This window comes from Trichoplusia ni, unplaced genomic scaffold (genome assembly GCF_003590095.1).
Source record: "Trichoplusia ni isolate ovarian cell line Hi5 unplaced genomic scaffold, tn1 tig00001707, whole genome shotgun sequence".
Taxonomy (NCBI): domain Eukaryota; kingdom Metazoa; phylum Arthropoda; class Insecta; order Lepidoptera; family Noctuidae; genus Trichoplusia; species Trichoplusia ni.
The window spans coordinates 16,022-36,024 of record NW_020800146.1 but is presented as its reverse complement, the minus strand read 5'-3'; the positions used below and the strand labels follow the sequence as shown (position 1 = coordinate 36,024).

General features: G+C 43.7%; 1 protein-coding gene across 1 annotated transcript; it reads left to right on the top strand.

The window, feature by feature from the left end:
* Positions 1-7,448: 7,448 nt before the first annotated feature.
* LOC113507343 lies at positions 7,449-12,866 on the top strand. The gene has a single exon (XM_026890204.1). It carries the CDS (start codon positions 7,449-7,451, stop codon positions 12,864-12,866), a length of 5,418 nt encoding a protein of 1,805 aa, XP_026746005.1.
* The last annotated feature ends 7,137 nt before the right edge of the window (positions 12,867-20,003 follow it).

Here is a 20,003-nt window from a genome sequence, read left to right as displayed (position 1 = left end):
TTTGTAGCAGACGTACACAAAAAATTACCAACTGAAAGGGAACCACGTTTACAGAATCGTTGACGGTAAAATTAAGTGGGTCGTTCCAAGGGCTGTGAGGTGGCAGGTTCTACGAATGAACCATGATGATGTGGGCCACTTCGGGTATGAGAAGACACTTAGCAGAATTCGCGAGACCTTTTGGTTCTCAAAGATGCGACGTTTTATCAAAAAGTACGTGTCCGCATGCCTTGAATGTGCGCATCACAAGGCTCCGGGTGGTCGCAAGGAAGGGATGCTCCACCCGATACCAAAGGCGGATATTCCTTTCCAAACGCTTCACGCTGATCATTTAGGTCCGTTCGTTCGCTCTAGGAGAGGCAACACGTATATTCTTGCTATAATTGATTCTTTTACTAAGTTTATAACTATTAGAGCAGTAAGAGACACAAAAACTTCAACAGCCATAAGAATATTTAAAGAACACTTTAGTATCTTTGGAACGCCATCGCGTCTCATCACCGACCGAGGCTCTTGCTTTACGAGCGCTAAATTTAAGTCTTTTATAGGGAATATTAACATTAAACATATATTGAACGCAGTAGCGACTCCAAGAGCGAACGGACAGATAGAACGTTATAATAGAACCATACTGAATGCTTTGAGTACGAAATGCCACGGTAAAGGTGACAATACCTGGGACGAATATGTAGGTGATATTCAGTTAGGCATGAACACTACTGTTAACAAGACTACGGGAAAAAGCCCCTCTGAACTTTTGTTTGGATTTAGGGTGCTAAGTCCTCCTGAAAATATTATTAATGAAGTACTTACTGATGTTATATCTCGTGTTAGTGATAAAGAATTGACGGAAATGAGGACAGAGGCTAAAGCTAATATAGATAAACAGCAGGGTATTTCAAAGAAAGAGTTTGATAAGCATAGGAAAAAGGCAACGTCTTACAGTATTGGCGATCTAGTTAGAGTCGAAAGAACAATAATCAATAAAGAGCATTCGGGCAAATCGAAGAAACTTATACCCAAATTCCATGGTCCTTATCGCATAGTTAAAATTTTAGAAAACGATAGATTCGTGATTGAGAGTACTCCCTTAACTAAAAGAGGACATAAAAAGTACGAAAATGTAGTAGCAGTAGATAAAATACACCCCTGGCTCAGTTATAAGGATATTTATAGTGAGGAAAGCGAAAGCGACAATAGTGGTAACGAATCGGGCTGTAAAGACTAAATATTAAAACTTAGACTGATGTTTATTACTATGTTTATCACTTGATATGACACTAAAATGATATGACTGTTTGATTGACAAAATTGCATGAGTTAATTAGCCTATACATGACAAGACACATAGGCCATGAGCAACCAGAGAACCACAGATGGTTGCAGATCATGGTAGACTATGGTGACTTGAGAGATTTAGACGTGGGCTATGAGCGGTCAGTGCAGATAGCGAACGGTGTCAACAAGCAATTGGCATCGCACAGATGACCGTAGATCATAGCAGACTACGTATTTGGATGAGATAGAGCATGGGCTATGAGCGGTCAGTGCAGATAGCGAACGGTGCTAAGCAATTAGCATCGCACAGATGACCGTAGATCATAGCAGACTGTGCCATCTCTATTGACGAAAATACGATGTGAGCATTGATTGCATAGCGTTTTGGCGATTGTGGAACGCTGAGGAGAAAGAATGAGTAACGTACGATAGTGATGTGTTCAAGTGAAACAATAAAAGTTAATTATTATTCTTTTGTGTTTTCAGGTATCATTTTGAATTATATAAATTGTAATTATATAAATAATATGTAAATTAATATATATTTCGTACGATGTATTATGTCCTTTACAGTATTTGTAGATTCAGTGAGAGGACTCACTCAGGAAAAGGATGGCCGAGTTGTAAACATACATAACATATGCTAGATTATTTTACACTGGATGTCGTTGACATTTGTGCTGGTACTTTTTTTTAAGTTATTTATTTTTAATGTTCATTTCCGGTACCCTCAATATGGGAGTTGATTTATGTATTTGAATTGATTATGCACGACACTTGTTGTTCAACCGTTGAACTGAACGCATTAAAATATACTTAGTTATTATCCAAGTTGAGTATTTATTTGGAGCAAACCTAATCCCAATCCTTCAGTAACTATAATCTAGCTAGATGTATCCCGCGGGCCCGCCCGCTACAAATCAAGTCATCCCACGGGAACATACAATCGGAATAAAAGTATCCTGTGTGTTAATCCTGGTTATAAAACTATCTGTGTACCAAGTTTCGTCTTAATCGTTCATTTATTTTTGCGTGAAAGGCGAACACACTTCAATACGTACGAACTTTCGCATTTATAATATTAAATGTAAGTAATTTTATTTAAATTCAATTTTTATTTCTTATTTGTCCGTAGAATAATTACATTAAACAATTCAGTAATTACTAAGTACCGCGCGCCATCTTTCGTGGGCGGAGTGAGCAAGCGAGATAGAACACAAAGTTTTGAAAGTAAGAGCGAGATAGCAGCGTGTTTGGAGATCTGACGCGACTCCGAATATTACTAGATATTGTCTTGTGCGATTCAATTTAGAAAGGACTAGATTGAAAGCTTGTATTTTTTTGTATTTGCGTTGTGTCTTTTCATAATTAATTGTAATAAATATTATCTATTAATGCGTATGGTAGCGTTGTCTCATGAATGGTCAGTCGGCGACGCACCTACAAAGCTATCTTTATATAATACTAGCTTTCCCGGCGGACTTCGTACCGCCTTAGAGTCGATGATAATATTGCTGATTGTTTTTCAGTAATCATTTTAAGTTGTATATAGGTTGTAAATAAGAAACACATGATTTACTAATATTGCCGATTGAATTAGTTTTTTATGCTAATCGCGGCCCTTCAGCAAGATCGCAACCACCTTCATATACATCTACTGCAACTTAGAGCCAAACTCATGGGTGCTGCCAATAGATATCTAGTTTATTTTTGATTTTGACTACCATTCCCCGATTTAATGGTACCACCTTCATGTATTACTGCTACCTGCTCTACTGGTAATCCCCTCATGACTGCTACCTACTCTAAGGTCCCACCCTACTCTCACGCGTACAGTACCTGCTACCCAGCTATAACCCTCACTGCTCTACTGGTAATCCCTTCATGACTGCTACCTACTCTAAGGTCATGAAATACTACTATCTGATCTCCTGGTATCAACTACGGCTACGTGCTCTCCTGGTACCGCCCTCGTGCTCCCCAGCTACAACCCTCATGAAATACTACTATCTGATCTCCTGGTATCACCCTATGGACAACAAAAGTTTTACATGTAATAAACAAATCAGCATTTATTGAAATGAAAGTATTCATTACACTTATCGAGTTTTCATTGTTTTTAAGATGTATTCTGTTTTCGGGACGGAAACAAATCCAACAAATCAAAAACCATGGCAATCGGTCCAGCCGTTCTCGAGTTATAAGTGTTGTAACAAACACGACTTTCTTATCTATCTATACTAATATATAAACCTGAAGAGTTTGTTTGTTTGTTTGTTTGTTTGTTTGAACGCGCTAATCTCAGGAACTACTGGTCCAAATTGAAAAATTATTTTTGTGTTGAGTAGACAATTAATCGAGGAAGGCTTTAGGCTATAAACCATCACGCTGCGACTAATAGGAGCGAAGATACAATGGAAAATGTGAAAAAAAACAGAACGGGTATAAATCATAACTTACATCTTCTTCTACCCACGGGAACGAAGTCGCGGGCAACAGCTAGTACTAATATATAAACCTGAAGAGTTTGTTTGTTTGTTTGTTTGTTTGAACGCGCTAATCTCAGGAACTACTGGTCCAAATTGAAAAATTCTTTTTGTGTTGAGTAGACAATTAATCGAGGAAGGCTTTAGGCTATAAACCATCACGCTGCGACTAATAGGAGCGAAGATACAATGGAAAATGTGGGAAAAAACAGGAGGGGTATAAATCATAACTTATATCTTCTTCTACCCACGGGAACGAAGTCGCGGGCAACAGCTAGTATATATATATAGATAGAAGTAGTTTTAATATTGATTTCTTACAAATATCAAATTGTTATCCATAGTAATCCATACGTCATTACATAGCTGTCATTTGCGTTTTGTTATACCACGTTTTATAGTGACTGACGTTTCATGTCAAGTCACACGGGAACGCTGTCGAACGGGATAAAAAGTATAGTATAGTATCCTATGTCCGTCTCCTGGCTCTAAGCTACCTCCCTACCAATTTTCAGCCAAATCTGTTCTGCCGTTCTTGAGTTATAAGTGGTGTAACTAACACGACTTTCTTTTATATATATATAGACTAGTTGTTGCCCGCGACTCCGTCTGCGTGGACTTCAGTTCGGTGGTCCCCGTTTCCATGGAAATATATCCATTTAATGATCAAATCAAATGAATGAGCTTTTACACACCTTTTATATTTTCCCTCGGGAACTATTTCAAAAATCGCGAGAAAAGGTAGCCTATTTTCTTTTCCGTGTCAATGCTACGCTATATCAGCTATATGCATGCCAAATTTCATCCAAATCTGTTCAGCCGTTTTTGCGTGATTGAGTAACAAACATCCAATCATCCACACTTTCACATTTATAATATTAGGGAGGATTAATGCGTATGGCAGCGGTGTCTGGAACACGCGCGACGCACCTACAACCTTTGCAAAATACTAGTTATATCGCGTTTCAGAGAGAACTCTTCAAAAGTCCGGGATAAAAACTATCCTATCTTCTTATTTATTTATTTATTTTATTTAATAGTTTATGTACACAGATACACAGAGTACAGAAAAGAAGAAAGATAGAACACATAGTACATAGGCACAGCTTATTTCAACAGAAATTTCTTCCAGCAGGCCCGTTATGGGAGAGTTAGAATAAGAAGAGATGCAGATAGTGTGTAAAAAAATAAAAAAGAAAGAAGCTATAACTAAAAACTTAAAAACTTCTTTCTCAAGGTCAACTCTATCTCTGTACCAAATTTTATTAAAATCAGTTCAGTGGTTTGGACGTGAAAACGTAACAGACAGACAAATAGACAGACAGAGTTACTTTCGCATGTAGGTATAATATTAGTTAGTAGGGATAGTTTTGTTCTGGGAACTAAGGCTCGCCAATCCGACGGCGGGGCGGGCTACGGTGGAGGCAATCCGCCCACATCTCCAACAGTGGGTGGAGAGGCGGTACGGTGTTTTGACGTACCGCCTCACGCAGATGCTGACCGGACACGGTGCCTTCGGGCACTACCTGTTTCGGGTGGCCCGAAGGGAGGTCACCACAGTGTGTCATCAGTGCGGTGACGCGGATGACACCGCTCTTCACACACTGGCCGCATGTCCGGTCTTTGCGGAGCCTCGCGCCGAACTTGTGTCTGCGCTGGGTGGAGTGGACGTCGCCGAGTTGTCGGCTGTCATCGCTGCAGCGATCGGCAGCCGGGCGGCGTGGGATGCATTGGCCTCCTTCTGTGAAACAGTGATGTCACAGAAGGAGGCGGCGGAGCGCGTTCGGGAAACTGACCCCAGCGCGCCCGCCATACGCCGACGTCGAGTGGGGCGGCGCAGAGCCGCGCATGAGCGCGCTCTCCCGCCCTAACTAGGGTTCTGGGCGACGGCACGGGGGTGTCTGTCGTCCGAGTATATTACCCACGGCGGGGGGCCACATTCGGTGCTATGGATGCGGTCCCAATATGAGGCGAGGAGGCCGACGCTCTTTACACGTCGGCCTCCACACAACACAAGAAAGTGACCTACCGGCCCACATTACTGGCCGGTGGAAGCCCGCGGTCGGTGTATGAAGGATTGCAACGCATTGCCATACACCGACACAAAAACGCGGATGACGTAGCACGGCGGTTCAGGTTTAGTCAGTAAAAGTCTGACACTACCCATTTCCTCCCCCGAGGGAGTGGGTGTCCATGAGGATTCCCCCGCCTAAACAAAAAAAAAAAAAAAGGGATAGTTTTGTTCGACTTCTACCCAGGACAAATGTTTGTGTATAATATATCTTCCTACTACTAGACTTCCTACTAGGCTAGAAAATGATCCCACGGGAACATTAAATAGGGATCTAAACCTAAATTATCCTATATAATATGTATAATGTTAATCCTGGGTCTAAGCAATCTGTGTACCAAGTTTCGTGTAAACCCGTTTAGGGGTTTTCGCGATAAAGAGTGTCGGCGACTAAAAGTAAGGTGCCGCGCTATCGCCGGCAAATGGTGTGGGGTACCGCGCACATCGCGGTCCGCCTCACACACATTTTTTCATTAGAAATAAGATATTTGCATTTTTGTTTATTTGTTGTAATTTACGTTGGTTAGGTTAAGTTGTTATTAGTTATAATAGTATCAACAACCCAAAGTAAGGCGCCGCGCTGCCGCCGGCAAAGAAAGGTGTGGGGTACCGCGCACATCGCGGCCCGCCCCACAGACATATAGTGAATTAGAAATAGGATTTTACATATTTTTATTATTGTTTATATTTCTAATTATTGTTATTTACGCTATCATAGACTATTGCCACATTTGTGTCCATTTGTAAAGTTATTAAGTGTAAAATTGTTGAACTATGAAAGTTAATGGTTACGTAATAAGAATTGTAAAATTGACTTTTTTACTTTAAGTTGTTTTTAAATGTAAGGGTGAATATCTTATTGGAAATCGCCCAGAAACGCCAAATCCGTTGGAATTTTGAAGATCGGCCGTCGGAGTAAAAAGTTATGAACAAATGTGTAAATGACTCCAATAAGACGGCCGGTATATTGGTGTTTCTGGGTCGATAATTAATAAATACAATTAAGTACGTATCTTGTAAGGTGTTATTTAGATAAGAATAACAAATATTTATCATAATAAAACATAAAAAGGTGTATTTAATGTAAAATGGATGAATAAATACAAGGTAAAGGGGTTCGCCAAAGTGAAAATTAACTCCAACACGAGTCTTATTGGAGTGGCGCACGCGGCGGTAAAGTCTCGTTGTATAAAAGCAGCGGGGCTTTCCGTCGTGAGTCAGTCGCAGCTCAGCTTCAGTACGGACAACATCACTCAAGAAAAATTGGCGAACCTCCGATCCTGATTAGAAGATTTACTCCGTGTTTTCTTCAATAATCCTCTAGTAGAGACGTGGGGTGTATGACGTCGCACCTCGGTACCTCGGTACCCTCTTCAATTGGTTTCTCTAGTTTACGCACAGAGGGGTGCGTGGGGTACGTGCGCACCAGCGCAAGCTACGCACGTACCAAACACTGTGGGACACCGTCCCCGGGCAGTCGACCGCCGCGACCGTAGTCTAACAGCTACCTCGTGGCCATTGGTCGACCGCGCCCACAACAGTTGGTCCTTCGAGCCGGATCCCTCGAAACCTAAGAAGAGGTTGCAAGAAGAAAGAAGATTGAAGACTGCAAGATGCCGGTGACCAGGTCTCAGAAGGATGTTCCCTTGCGCCCTCCGTCCCGTCCTTTGGACGCGGCGGCTCCATCGTCAGGGCCAGAAGGGGCCACGTCTGCGACAGCACCAGCTAAGGCACCTTCATCAGAAGCAACTACTTCTTCTGGAACAACAGCAACGGAGTACACTACCACCACCGAAGCGACCATGGAGACTGCGACCACGGCGGCATCAGAGAGAAGTACGGCCGCGAAGAAGGCGAACAAGAAGACCCCAGAAGAGGCCCTGGGGAAGGGGTTGCCGGGTTCCTCCGCAACTCTGAAACCAATGGGGGTCGGTCGCCGAGCCAGGTCTACGAAGACGACGAGTTCCTCGGCCAGAAGAAAGGAGCTAGCAGCCAGGGAAGAACTGGCACGCCTGGAGCTGGAGCAGGCTCAGGCGGCGGCAAGATTAGCACGCATCCGCTTGGAGCTGACGCAGTGCGAGGACGAGGACTCCATGGAAGAAGATGAAGACCTGGAAGAAGAAAGGACAGCCCACGTCAAGAACTGGATCGAGACGTCGGTGCTACATGAAACCACCAAGACAGCGGATGTGGACCCAGGACAGCGACCAGCAGAAGATCAGAAGGTGAAGCCAGAAGAAGAGGCTTCTGCAGGAGGTGCTTTCAACGGGATCCAGGCGCTGACTGCTGCTCTCAAGGAAGCCTTCTCAAGCCGAGAAGGTGCGACGGGGCAGCCGAAGTATATCCACGAGTTACCGTACTTCGACGGCAACAGCAGCGAGTGGATGGCCTTCAAGGTGGTCTACGAGGACACAGCTCACATGTTCAGCAACGTCCAGAATATGGCGCGACTAAGAAGAGCGCTGAAGGGCAACGCCAGAGAAGCTATCAGAAGTCTTCTGTACTCGGAGGCATCTGCAGAAGAGGTCATGCAGGCGTTGAAGAGGAGGTTCGGGAGACCGGATGCCTTGATCCTGGCGGAGCTGGAGAAGGTGAAGACCCTGGCGCGGATATCGGAAAACCCCAGGGAAATCTGCGTGTTCGCCAGTCAAGTAAACAACAGCGTGGCGGCCATCAAGGGACTCAAGAAGCCGCAGTACCTGCACTCACCGGAGATCGTGAAGTGTATTGTTGAGAAGCTACCAACAGTACTCAAGTTCCGGTGGTACGACTACACTGCAGCCACGGATGATGGTGAGTTTTCGGACTTGAATCTCATCAGCAGGTTCCTGAACCAGGAGGCCGACAAGTGTGGAGCCTTCGCCGCGCTGGAAGAAAGAAACAGGAAGACAATCAAGCACGCCTCACACGTCACGCGGGACTCGCAGGAGCGGGAGCCCAGGCAGGCTGAAAGAAAGTGTCCGATGTGTGAGGGCGAACATGTGCTGCTGGAGTGCCGCAAGTTTCAGAAGAGTTCAGTGCAAGACCGATGGGCGGCCGTGAAGAAGAGCAGGGTGTGCTTCAAATGTCTACAGGGAAGGCACAGAAAGGAGATGTGTCGCAAGCCTCCGTGCAAGACCTGCAAGAGGTGGCACCATCACCTGCTTCATGCAGAAGCACAAGAAGAGGCCTCAAGTAGCAAGGACGCTACTGAGGCAGCAGCGGTCATGGCGGCAGTGAACACGGTGAGCAGCACACGAGCCTACCTGAAGATGGTGCCAGTAGAGGTCTACGGTACCAAGGGCTCCAAAAAGATCCTGGCCCTCATGGATGAGGGGTCGACGGTGACGCTGCTGGATCAGAAGGTCGCCGAAGAGGTCGGCGCTCATGGCAGAAGGGAGGAGCTGACGATCGAGACAGTTGGCGGCAGGCTCATCCAGAAGAAGGACTCACAGCTGCTGGACCTGGCTGTGAAAGGCGTACACCAAGGGGCCAAGAAGATCTTGAGAGGAGTCCGGACCATGGAAGGACTCAAGCTGGCGCCACAGTTCCTAGAAAAGGGAAGAATTGAGCGCTGCAAGCACCTGACGAAGCTCTCCGACGCCCTATACTACGAGGGAGAGCGACCGCAACTACTCATCGGGCAAGACAACTGGGAGCTGATCGTATCCCGGGAAGTAAGAAAAGGGAAGCCAGGTGAACCGGTCGCCTCCAGGACAGGACTCGGCTGGGTGTTGCACGGTACCGACAGTGGTGCAATAAAAAGGGTGCAGTTTATTAACACTTGCCTTACTGTCAGCTCACCAGAAGAAGAGATGCACCAGGTCATCAAGGATCACTTCGCGATCGAGGCGCTTGGTGTGCAGCCACGCAGACCCTCAACGGACGCCGAGGGACAGGCCATCGCCATCCTAGAGAAGACCTGCAGAAGATTGGAAGACGGGCGCTTCGAGGCCGGTCTGCTGTGGAGGAACCCAGAAGAAAGGATGCCAGACAGTTATACTTCTGCAAAAAACCGTCTGGCCAACATTGAAAAGAAGATAGACAAGGACCCTCAGCTGAAGGAGGAATACGGTCGGCAGATGGAACATCTTCTGGACAGCGGGTATGCAGAAGAGGCTCCAGCGCAACCAGAAGACACCAAGAAGAAATGGTACCTGCCACACTTCGCCGTCGTGCATCCTTTGAAGAAGAAGATTAGGATCGTGTTCGACGCGGCAGCGAAGTCCGGAGGAAAGAGCCTCAACGATGCCCTGCTGCCAGGGCCAGACCTGCTGCAGTCACTCTTCGGCGTACTGCTGAGGTTCCGGCAGGGACCCTTGGCGGTTGCAGCGGACATTAAGGAAATGTTTCTGCAGGTACGTATAAGGCCAGAAGATCGAGACAGCCTGCGTTTCCTGTGGCGAGGAGATCGACGCGATGTGTCGCCGAAGGAGTATAGGATGACATCTGTTATCTTCGGCGCGACTTCGTCTCCGAGCACAGCCATCTACGTGAAGAACAGAAACGCAGCTGACTTCCAAGAAGAATATCCAGAAGCAGCAAGGGCGATCGAGCTGAACCACTATATGGACGACTACCTGCACAGCTTCCACACAGAAGAGGACCTAAGAAGGGTGACAGCACAGGTAGATTTCATCCACAAGAAGGCGGGCTTCGAACTCAGGGGATGGGCGTCCAACCAACCTGAGCTGCTGCACCGAGTCAGGACCGAGATGACAGAGAAGGTCGAGGTCAACCTCGGGGAGAAGGAAGAGAAGACCCTAGGACTACGCTGGTTCACAGAGAAGGACTCCATCGGATTCAGGGCGAACCTTCGGAACACGCCGGAGGAGATAGCGAGAGGTTTCAAGGTGCCAACGAAAAGGGAAGTTACCAGTGCGGTCATGTCTACCTTCGACCCGCTGGGACTGGCATCACCGGTCCTGATTCAAGGTAAGAAGTTACTGCAGAACATCTGGCGCAGCGGCATCGGCTGGGACGAAGAGATCGCAGACCAGGATCACGAAACTTGGAAGGTCTACCTGGAGAAGATGAAGCTCCTGCAGGGCCTTCAGATCCCGAGATGTCTGGCTCCACGTAGCACCGAGGGGGAGCTGCACACCTTCACGGATGCGAGTGAAACGGCGTATGCAGCTGCAGTCTACTGGAGAGCGCAAGAAAGTGACGGGACCTACCTCGTCAATCTGGTGGCAGCGAAGGTGAGAGTCACACCGTTGAAACCTGTGTCAGTTCCCAGACTTGAGCTGCAAGCTGCCCTCCTCGGAAGCCGGCTGGCGCACGCTGTAGAAGAGGAAATGGACCTGAAGGCGAGCAAGAAGACCTTCTGGACGGACTCCAGCATCGTGCTCTCCTGGATCAAGACGGACCCGAGGACCTTCAAGACGTTCGTGGCTCACCGACTGGCAGAAATTGAAGACCTCACCAAGCCACAGGACTGGAGATGGGTGCCTACGGCGCACAACCCTGCGGACGACGCGACGCGTGACGTGCCGGACAACTTCGACAACAAGCATCGCTGGTACACCGGGCCTGACTTCCTGCGACAAGAAGAAGCTCATTGGCCAGCAGCGAGGACCTTCAGGAAGGAGACCACGGGCGAAGAAAAGTCGACGGACGTCGTGGCAACAGCGAGCGTCGTCAGCCGGACTCCAAAGCCAGAAAGATTCTCGTCATGGAAGAGACTTCAGCGGGCAACGGCGAGGGTGCTGCAATTTATTCAACTCTGCCGTCCCATAGGCCGGGTCAACGCATGCAAGACCGACCCGACATGGCGGGTCATCAAGAAGAAGGCGCCGGGAGTGGGAAGGCGACCGACGTCCTCGAAGGAAGAAAGAAGATACATACCCCTCAGTCCGGAGCTGCTGGAGCAGGCCGAGAAGTTGTTGCTGAGGGAGAGTCAAGAGAGAAGCTTCCACGAAGAAATACGACACTTGCAGAAGGGGAAGCAACTCGAGGGCAACAGCAAGTTGAAACGACTCGACGTGGTATTAGATGAAGACCTGCTGCGAGTTAAAGGAAGAATCGACGCGATTCAGGGCGTCTCGAGGAATTTCATACGGCCCATCGTGCTCGACAGTAAAGACCTGATTGGAAGACTTATCTTGGAAGACTACCACCGTCGCTTCAATCATGGGAACCACGCCACGGTGATGAACGAGGTCCGTCAACGATATTGGGTGCTGGGGCTACGCTCAGCATTGAAGACTGTCCAGCATCAATGTCAATGGTGCAGAGCAAGAAGAGGGAAGCCTGGAGAGCTGCCGACGGGGAACCTGCCCGTCGAACGTCTGACGCACAGTTGTCCACCCTTTACATGCACTGGCGTCGACTACTTCGGGCCGCTCTCCGTCACGGTGGCAAGACACCACGAGAAGAGATGGGGCGCTCTGTTCACGTGCCTTACGACGCGAGCGGTGCACATCGAGCTGGTTCCGTCACTGTCAACCGACAGTATGATGATGGCTCTCCGGAGGTTCGCTGCAAGAAGAGGAATGCCGAAGACTATATACTCGGACAACGGGACCAACTTCGTCGGCGCCAACCGTGAACTTCAGGAGGCGCTGCAGGGAATGAACAAAGAAGACCTAACTTCTGAAGCCGAGAAGATCGACATACAATGGAAGTTCATCCCACCTGGCGCGCCAAACATGGGCGGCGCTTGGGAACGTCTGGTGCGCTCCATAAAAACCGCACTGGACGCCACTCTACACGAAAGACATCCACGAGAGGAGGTCCTTCTCACCCTCCTGCTGGAAGCTGAACACACGGTGAATTCACGACCGCTGACTCACCTCTCCGAGAATCCCGAGGAGGAAGCGCTCACTCCAAACCACTTCCTCCTTGGACGCTCCTGCGGCACTGCGAGACTCGGCCACTTCGGCGACAACGAGCTGGTGGGACGACACACCTGGAAGGCGACGCAGCGGCTTGCCGATCACTTTTGGCAACGCTGGCTGCGCGAGTACCTGCCGACCCTGCTGCCAAGGAAGACTCGAGGTGGAACCTCGCCCACCGACCTGAGGATATATAGGATAAAATCGTTGCATTAAGTCCGTAACTATAATTTAGCTAGATGTATCCCGCGGGCCCGCCCCCTACAAATCAAGTCATCCCACGGGAACATACAATCGGAATAAAAGTATCCTATGTGTTAATCCTGGTTATAAACTATCTGTGTACCAAATTTCGTCTTAATCGTTCAGTTATTTTTGCGTGAAAGGCGAACACACTTCAATACGTACGAACTTTCGCATTTATAATATTAAATGTAAGTAATTTTATTTAAATTCAATTTTTATTTCTTATTTGTCCGTAGAATAATTACATTAAACAATTCAGTAAGTACTAAGTAGCGCGCGCCATCTTTTCGTGGGCGGAGTGAGCAAGCGAGATAGAACAAAAATTTTTAAAAGTAAGAGCGAGATAGCAGCGTGAGCTTGGAGTCCTGACGCGACTCCGAATATTACTAGATATTGTCTTGTGCGATTCAATTTAGAAAGTTCTAAATTGAAAGCTTGTGTTTTTTTTGGTACTTGCGTTATGACTTTTTATCAATAATTGTAAGTAATAAATATTATGAATGGTGAAACGGCGACGCACCTACAAAGTTATATTTACATAATACGAGTATGTATAGTTTAGTTCGACTCCTACCCAGGACAAATGTTTACCGTACATTATATACTAGCTGTTGCCCGCGACTTCGTCCGCGTGGGTAGAAGATATAAGTTATGATTTATACCTGCCCTGTTTTTTTTCTCATTTTCCGTTGTATCTTCGCTCCAATTACTCGCAGCGTGATGGTTTACAGCCTAAAGCCTTCCTCGATGAATGGTCTATTATACACAAAAAGAATTTTTCAATTTGGACCACTAGTTCCTGAGATAAGCGCGTTCAAACAAACAAACAAACTCTTCAGCTTTATATATTAGTATAGAGTATATATTATAATATTCAATTTACCTCGTAGTATCTTCCTGCTAGGTGCAGCCCGCGCTCCCGCCCGCTACAAATCGAAAGTGATCCCACGGGAACATAAAATGGGGATAAAACTATCCCATTATATGTATAATGTTAATCCTGGGTCTAAGCAATCTGTGTACCAAGTTTCGTGTAAACCCGTTTAGGGGTTTTCGCGATAAAGAGGCACACACATACATACATACAAACTTTCGCGTTTATAATATTAGTATTATATTATGTTCGTATTTAGAAATATAACTATGATTATTTTAGTATCATTCATACATAGTTTAGAATACTCGTTCAAAACGAACGAGTTTTCCGAAACCATAGTTGTTATATTCAACCTTATGGCAAACAGCATTAAGCTTAAAATTCCTTGCAAGCATAACCCATAATGATCCTTATCGGAAGCAAGTAACATAGTGTGATTAGTGATGTACTGCGGAACCGCGCGTCTATGATTTTTAGGGTACCGTACCTAAATAGTAAACAATGTTACTGAGGCTCTACCGTCTGTCAGTCTGACACTTTATACACGGTGATTTTTTAGTCGTCTTACAAAAGGAGCCCAGTTCATGTATCCGACGTAAAATACCCCTAGGCGCGATTTTTTTTTTATCATCGACTAAGATAATAAGTACGAAGAAAAAATAAACAAGAGAAATCTGAAATATACTCTTAAAAATGATAAAAACGCTGCTGCCCGCGCCTCTCACCATTGCAATTGTTACAAGGCTCGGACCGCGCTCGCAACAGAGCTGTGTTTCTAAAAAACTACGAATTGCATCATAATATTGAATAAAAATTGCATTTAAATTTATTCAAATCTCATAAATACCTATTTATTTATCATGAACGTGTTCTAGTCATTGGATACATGAACTGGTCTGCTTTTGTAAGACGACTAAAAAATCACGGTGTATTTAAAACATGATAGCATAAAGCTTGATACTTTAATGTTTGTGATTTTTGTTGACGCTGTTCTACAACGCCATTTATATTCATTCAAAAATAGCTGTGCGTCAAATTTAACAACAATTACTTAATTTTTCTAAAATAAAAGTAGCCTAAGCTAAGGTTACTCCTTATAACGTCAGCTACCTGCCAACAAAAGTTCCGTCGATATCGATCCAGCCATTTCAGAGGTTTGCCAAAACGAACGTTTAGTATGTATATTCATATTTTTTATAAAAAAAAAACGATTCCCGCACTAAGGAATTTAATCCTTATGTGTGTTTTTTTAATTAAAGACAGCTTATAATTACCGAGATAACGCAATTATAAAGCAATAACACTTTTAATTCAGGTTTTTCATATAAATAAGTCAATCCTTAGCTGAGCAAAACTGGATTAGCTTACGTAAATTTGTTATCGTGCCATTGTTTTTACATTTGTGCCTACGAGCAATGTGCCCGTGCCGCCATATTGGGAAGAATATGTCCCGCCCACAACCCTGCTTACCTCAGTTAGAACTATAGGTCGTCCGCAAAATAAGCTATCCTTCAACTGAAATTCACGGTAATTGGCACGGTTTAATAATGTGTCTTTGTGCTTTTTATTTGAATGTTTGTAGGCTCCCCGCGACACAAGAATTACAATACTAAGTGAAGATGCTTAAAAATATTAATACCGTGCTTAATTAATTAGATCATTCTTTAATGTAGGGCTCGTGCACACGAAATCTAAATCCATTTATTATAACTAGGCTACAAGGTACTTATTGAACGTCAATTTTACATAGACATTTCCTCGTATCGCCCACCCTTCACCGTCTCCGAGCTCTAGTTGTGAAGAAGAAACATCGCAACAAACTCGAGAACATAGAACGCTGACGCTTTTTTTACAATTACACATGACAAACACATACATACATAAATTGATTATTAAATAAACGCTGTAAAAAATAAGACATCGTGTACAGAGGGTGGGGTATGACTAATATAGATAATATACTTAATGAACTAAAGACCAAGTCGGCAGTACGACTGGTCACTACAAGTAGCACCCGTTCACGAGCATGACGCAAGGGTCAGCCATCACCTCCCTCGCCATATTAGAGGGAAGGAGGTGACCCGACCCAAGACGCCACCGCAGGCAGTGACAACTAAGGGGCATGCCACAACTGCTGCCGGTATTAAAAATTACAAAACAAAAAAATAAATCTAACGCAGACTTACTGCACCATCCCCTATTTAAATACGTACATTTGGAATTAAATATTATTAATAAGTTATAAATTCAATTCAATTCAAAATTCTTTATTTCTCTCCTATTACATACTTATAAATAAGGACAGTAGTTGCGCTCCTCACTTATATCTTCTAACCACGCGGACGAAGTCGCGGGCAACAGCTAGTTAATAATGATGATGATGATAATAATATTAATAATATAGTTCTACATTCAATTTAATTCAAAAGTCTTTATTACTCCTTTATTACATAAAATCAGTAATTTACATGCCCACAAAACCGTTTAAATGGTTAGACTTTGGGGACGTGTGTCACTTATATTTGTAACCTTCTAATTACATGTCAAAATGTTAAGAAACACACACACGTTACGCGTCCTTGTGCGTCTTATGTCGAACTCATTTGTCTTGAAACATGTTTCATCATCACGACACTTTACGTTGACTGTGTACGAGCTCGAACCTCTTTAATGTAACCATCTCTGTTATATAACTGACTAGATGTTGCCCGCCTCTTCGTCCATGTGTTTTGAAGATCTTGAACCGTTTTCACAGCGCACGCAACGAAAGCCCTCAAAGAATAATTTTCCCCGCTTTTCCACATTTTCCATTGTATCTTCGCTCCTAGTAGTCGCAGCGTGATGTTATATAGTCTATAACCTTCCTTGATAAATGGTCTATTCAACACAAAAATATTTTTTTAATTCAACCCAATAGTTCCTGAGATTAGCGCGTTCAAACAAACTCTTTGTTCGCTACTCACACGCCATCTATTGACGGAACGCGACAACGCTGGAACACGACCGATGAATGCGCGCGAACGGTGCGCGAATGAACATTATTTTATACTAGCTGTTGCCCGCGACTTCGTCCCCGTGGGTAGAAGATATAAGTTATGACTTATACCTGCCCTGTCTTTTTTCACATTTTCCATTGTATCTTCGCTCCTATTAGTCGCAGCGTGATGGTTTATAGCCTAAAGCCTTCCTCGATGAATGGTCTATTCAACACAAAAATAACTTTTCAATTTGGATCAGTGGGTCCTGAGATTAGCGCGTTCAAACAATCAAACAAACAAACAAACTCTTCAGCTTTATATATTAGTATAGATTGTATTTTTTATTATCTGTGCTTTTTCTTATTCTTCTTCTTGTTCTGTTGGAGTAAACAAGGGGAGGAGTGGCAAGACGTAATTATAGTTTTCTTTTTAAAAAATGTCCTGGAACCCCCAACACTCTTCAGCTTTATATATTAGTATATAATTAGCTGTTTTCACTCCATACTAAACTGAGAACCATAGAATCACACTCATCCGCAGACTAGCTGCTGCCCGCGGGCCTGCTCGCTTCAAATCAAAAAAGGTCCCACAGGAACATAAAATCGGGATAAAAACTATCCTTTATGCTAATTCTGGTCATAAATATATTTGTTCAAAGTTTCGTCTAAATCCTTTCTGGTCCTGCTCACTATTTCAGGTTTCCTCTAATTTTAATATTACAATTATGTATTTTTTTAATTCCCTTATTTTCTGAAACGAAGTGTAACAAAGGTTAAACTGATATTCAAGAATTTCAATACTTTTACTCTTTTGCTGTTAGCGCCACCTAGTAGGCAGTGGCTAAACAAGCAAGTAGTTCTAGTGCCATCTATCGGGTTGTAGCTAAACTAGCAAGTCTATCTACACTGAACGGGATCCTTGGTCGTCGTATGATGATTGTTACGGTAAAACGGGGTGAATAGAGTTTCAAGGGGTGAATAGAGATAGTGTTTTTTAGGGGGTTACATGAATATTTTCTTACATTAAATGCTTAGACACAGTTCCTTTATAAAATACTTGTGAGTTTGCGTATAATCTTTATGTTTTTTCTAGTTAATTGTCCAAATTTTAATAAAAACTCTGTTTCTAGTTCTAGTTTCTGTACTATAGATAATGATGTAATGGAGTGTGTTGAATATTTTTTTAATGATGATTAGTTAGGAGGGTTTAGTAGTTTTCGGTATCTTGAGTTTCACAAAACTGAAATTTATAGCGGTCTTTTATCTTAATCAGTAGAACAATGTTTGATTCAAGAGGCTCATTTTAATTTATAAGACTTAAAGATTAATTGCATTTTCATGTACAAGTAGATATATCTTTCTCTGATAGCTTTTACTCTCTAGATAACTACAATTAACGTCTTATATGTATATGATTTGAGGTTTAGGCAGTTAAAAATAATTAAAATTCAGGAACTGTTGAAATATGATGTGTTCCGTAACAAAGACAAGAAGATAAAATATGAAAATATTCCATGTCCCATTAATTAACGCCTGATGAACATCATTAGGCAATTTATGAAGTTCTCGCGTAGTGCGCGTATTCTGGTAGGAGCAAATTATGAAATCTGAACATGCCCCCGGGCGTTGAAAGGTCACCTTTCATGCACGCCGAACCACTCCAGTTGGCAGTGCGTATATCCGCAACACGATTGATTCCATCGGGTCCTGGAATGACTGCTGTGATTCGGCCTAGTCGCCATTTCAATGGTGGTAGATTATCTTCCTTTATTACAACCACGCGATCTATTTCTAATGCAGCCTTTGAAGATCTCCATTTAGTACGTTTCTGTAGCTCCGAGATATACTCCTTATTACACCGTGACCAAAAATGTTGACGTAACGCCTGGATCCTCTCATATCGCTTTAAGTGAGTTAGAGAAGCTTCTTCACAGGAAGGTCCAGGTAATGATGTGAGCATTCGTCCTAAATTAGGAAATGTAGTGGTGTTAGAGGCATAAGGTCATTAGGGTCCAAAGACAACGGCGTGAGCGTGCGCGAGTTGAGCAGAGCCTCTATTTGAACCAGTGCTGTGTATAACTCTTCGTATGTTAGGTGTATATAATTTTATTCACTAATTACTCCCATCTCTCTTTTATTAACGTCGTCTCTACCTTGATAAGCACATACAGAGATACATGATGCACCAGACCTGCCTTCGCTCATATAGAATTCAACTGTAAATAGAACTAATTGTTGGAGTTTCTTGCCGCTCTCCATAAGAATGACACTTTGGAACGGTGCAACTAGAGTCAGTAATACAAAGTTTTAAAAGTGCCTGATAAACGGCCTATTTGAAATAAAAACATTTGATTTTGAAAACTGTAACATATCCTGAAATATCTTGAGCGTAGTTGGCTAAGAAATAACGAGCGAAGACCGTGAACGGAAATTCAACAGAAAATAATATCCTAATTCGAAGAAACTAGAAGTAAATTCTATGAATTGTAGGTCACAATTCATAGAATTTTCTTCGTTTCTTACTTTAAATTGTAGTGCTTAAATTTCTCGGTAACGATCCATTAGTTTTTTTTTAACCGATAAGACTATACTTCTAGTTTTCTCTCTCTTGTCCTTACCATAGTTCAACATCCACCTCTTTAAAAGTCTGTATTAGATAAGTACTTACCTCATAGCGATGGATTGCCAGGTACTAAAACACCTGTATTTCGTTATCCAAATGTCAATTAATTTATTAAAACATGCTTTACAATTAGGACTCATTTCATGTTCTGACGAACATGGAGTTAAACCCGTAAAAGCCTCTAATGAGGCTAAACATACCAATAAAATCCCAGGGGCGCACGGAAATTTCAAAGAACTTTCGTGCGTGCCGGTATTAAAACCTACGATCTTTGAATTGATCATCTTTAATAGACGCCGCAGAAGAATCCGTTGCTTAAACTTACAACCATACATAAACCGATGCACATTTTTGAACCACGAAGAAACTTGCACCCAGTAATAAAAATATGATGCTGATTTAGCAGACTTCATCGTCATTCTACAGACACAAGTCCATAGCATAAAGTATCTTCTATGGCACGCCACCAGATTTAAACTGGTTAAATGTTGGCCTCATATTTATCAAATGACCTCAGTTGTGACGTAGCTAAATGTAGCTATCTTTTCCCTTTCGAAGTTTTTTAGTTTATGCTGTTGTCTAGTATAATCTTTATTTTCATACTAAATTTAAAACATTGCGTATTTTTTT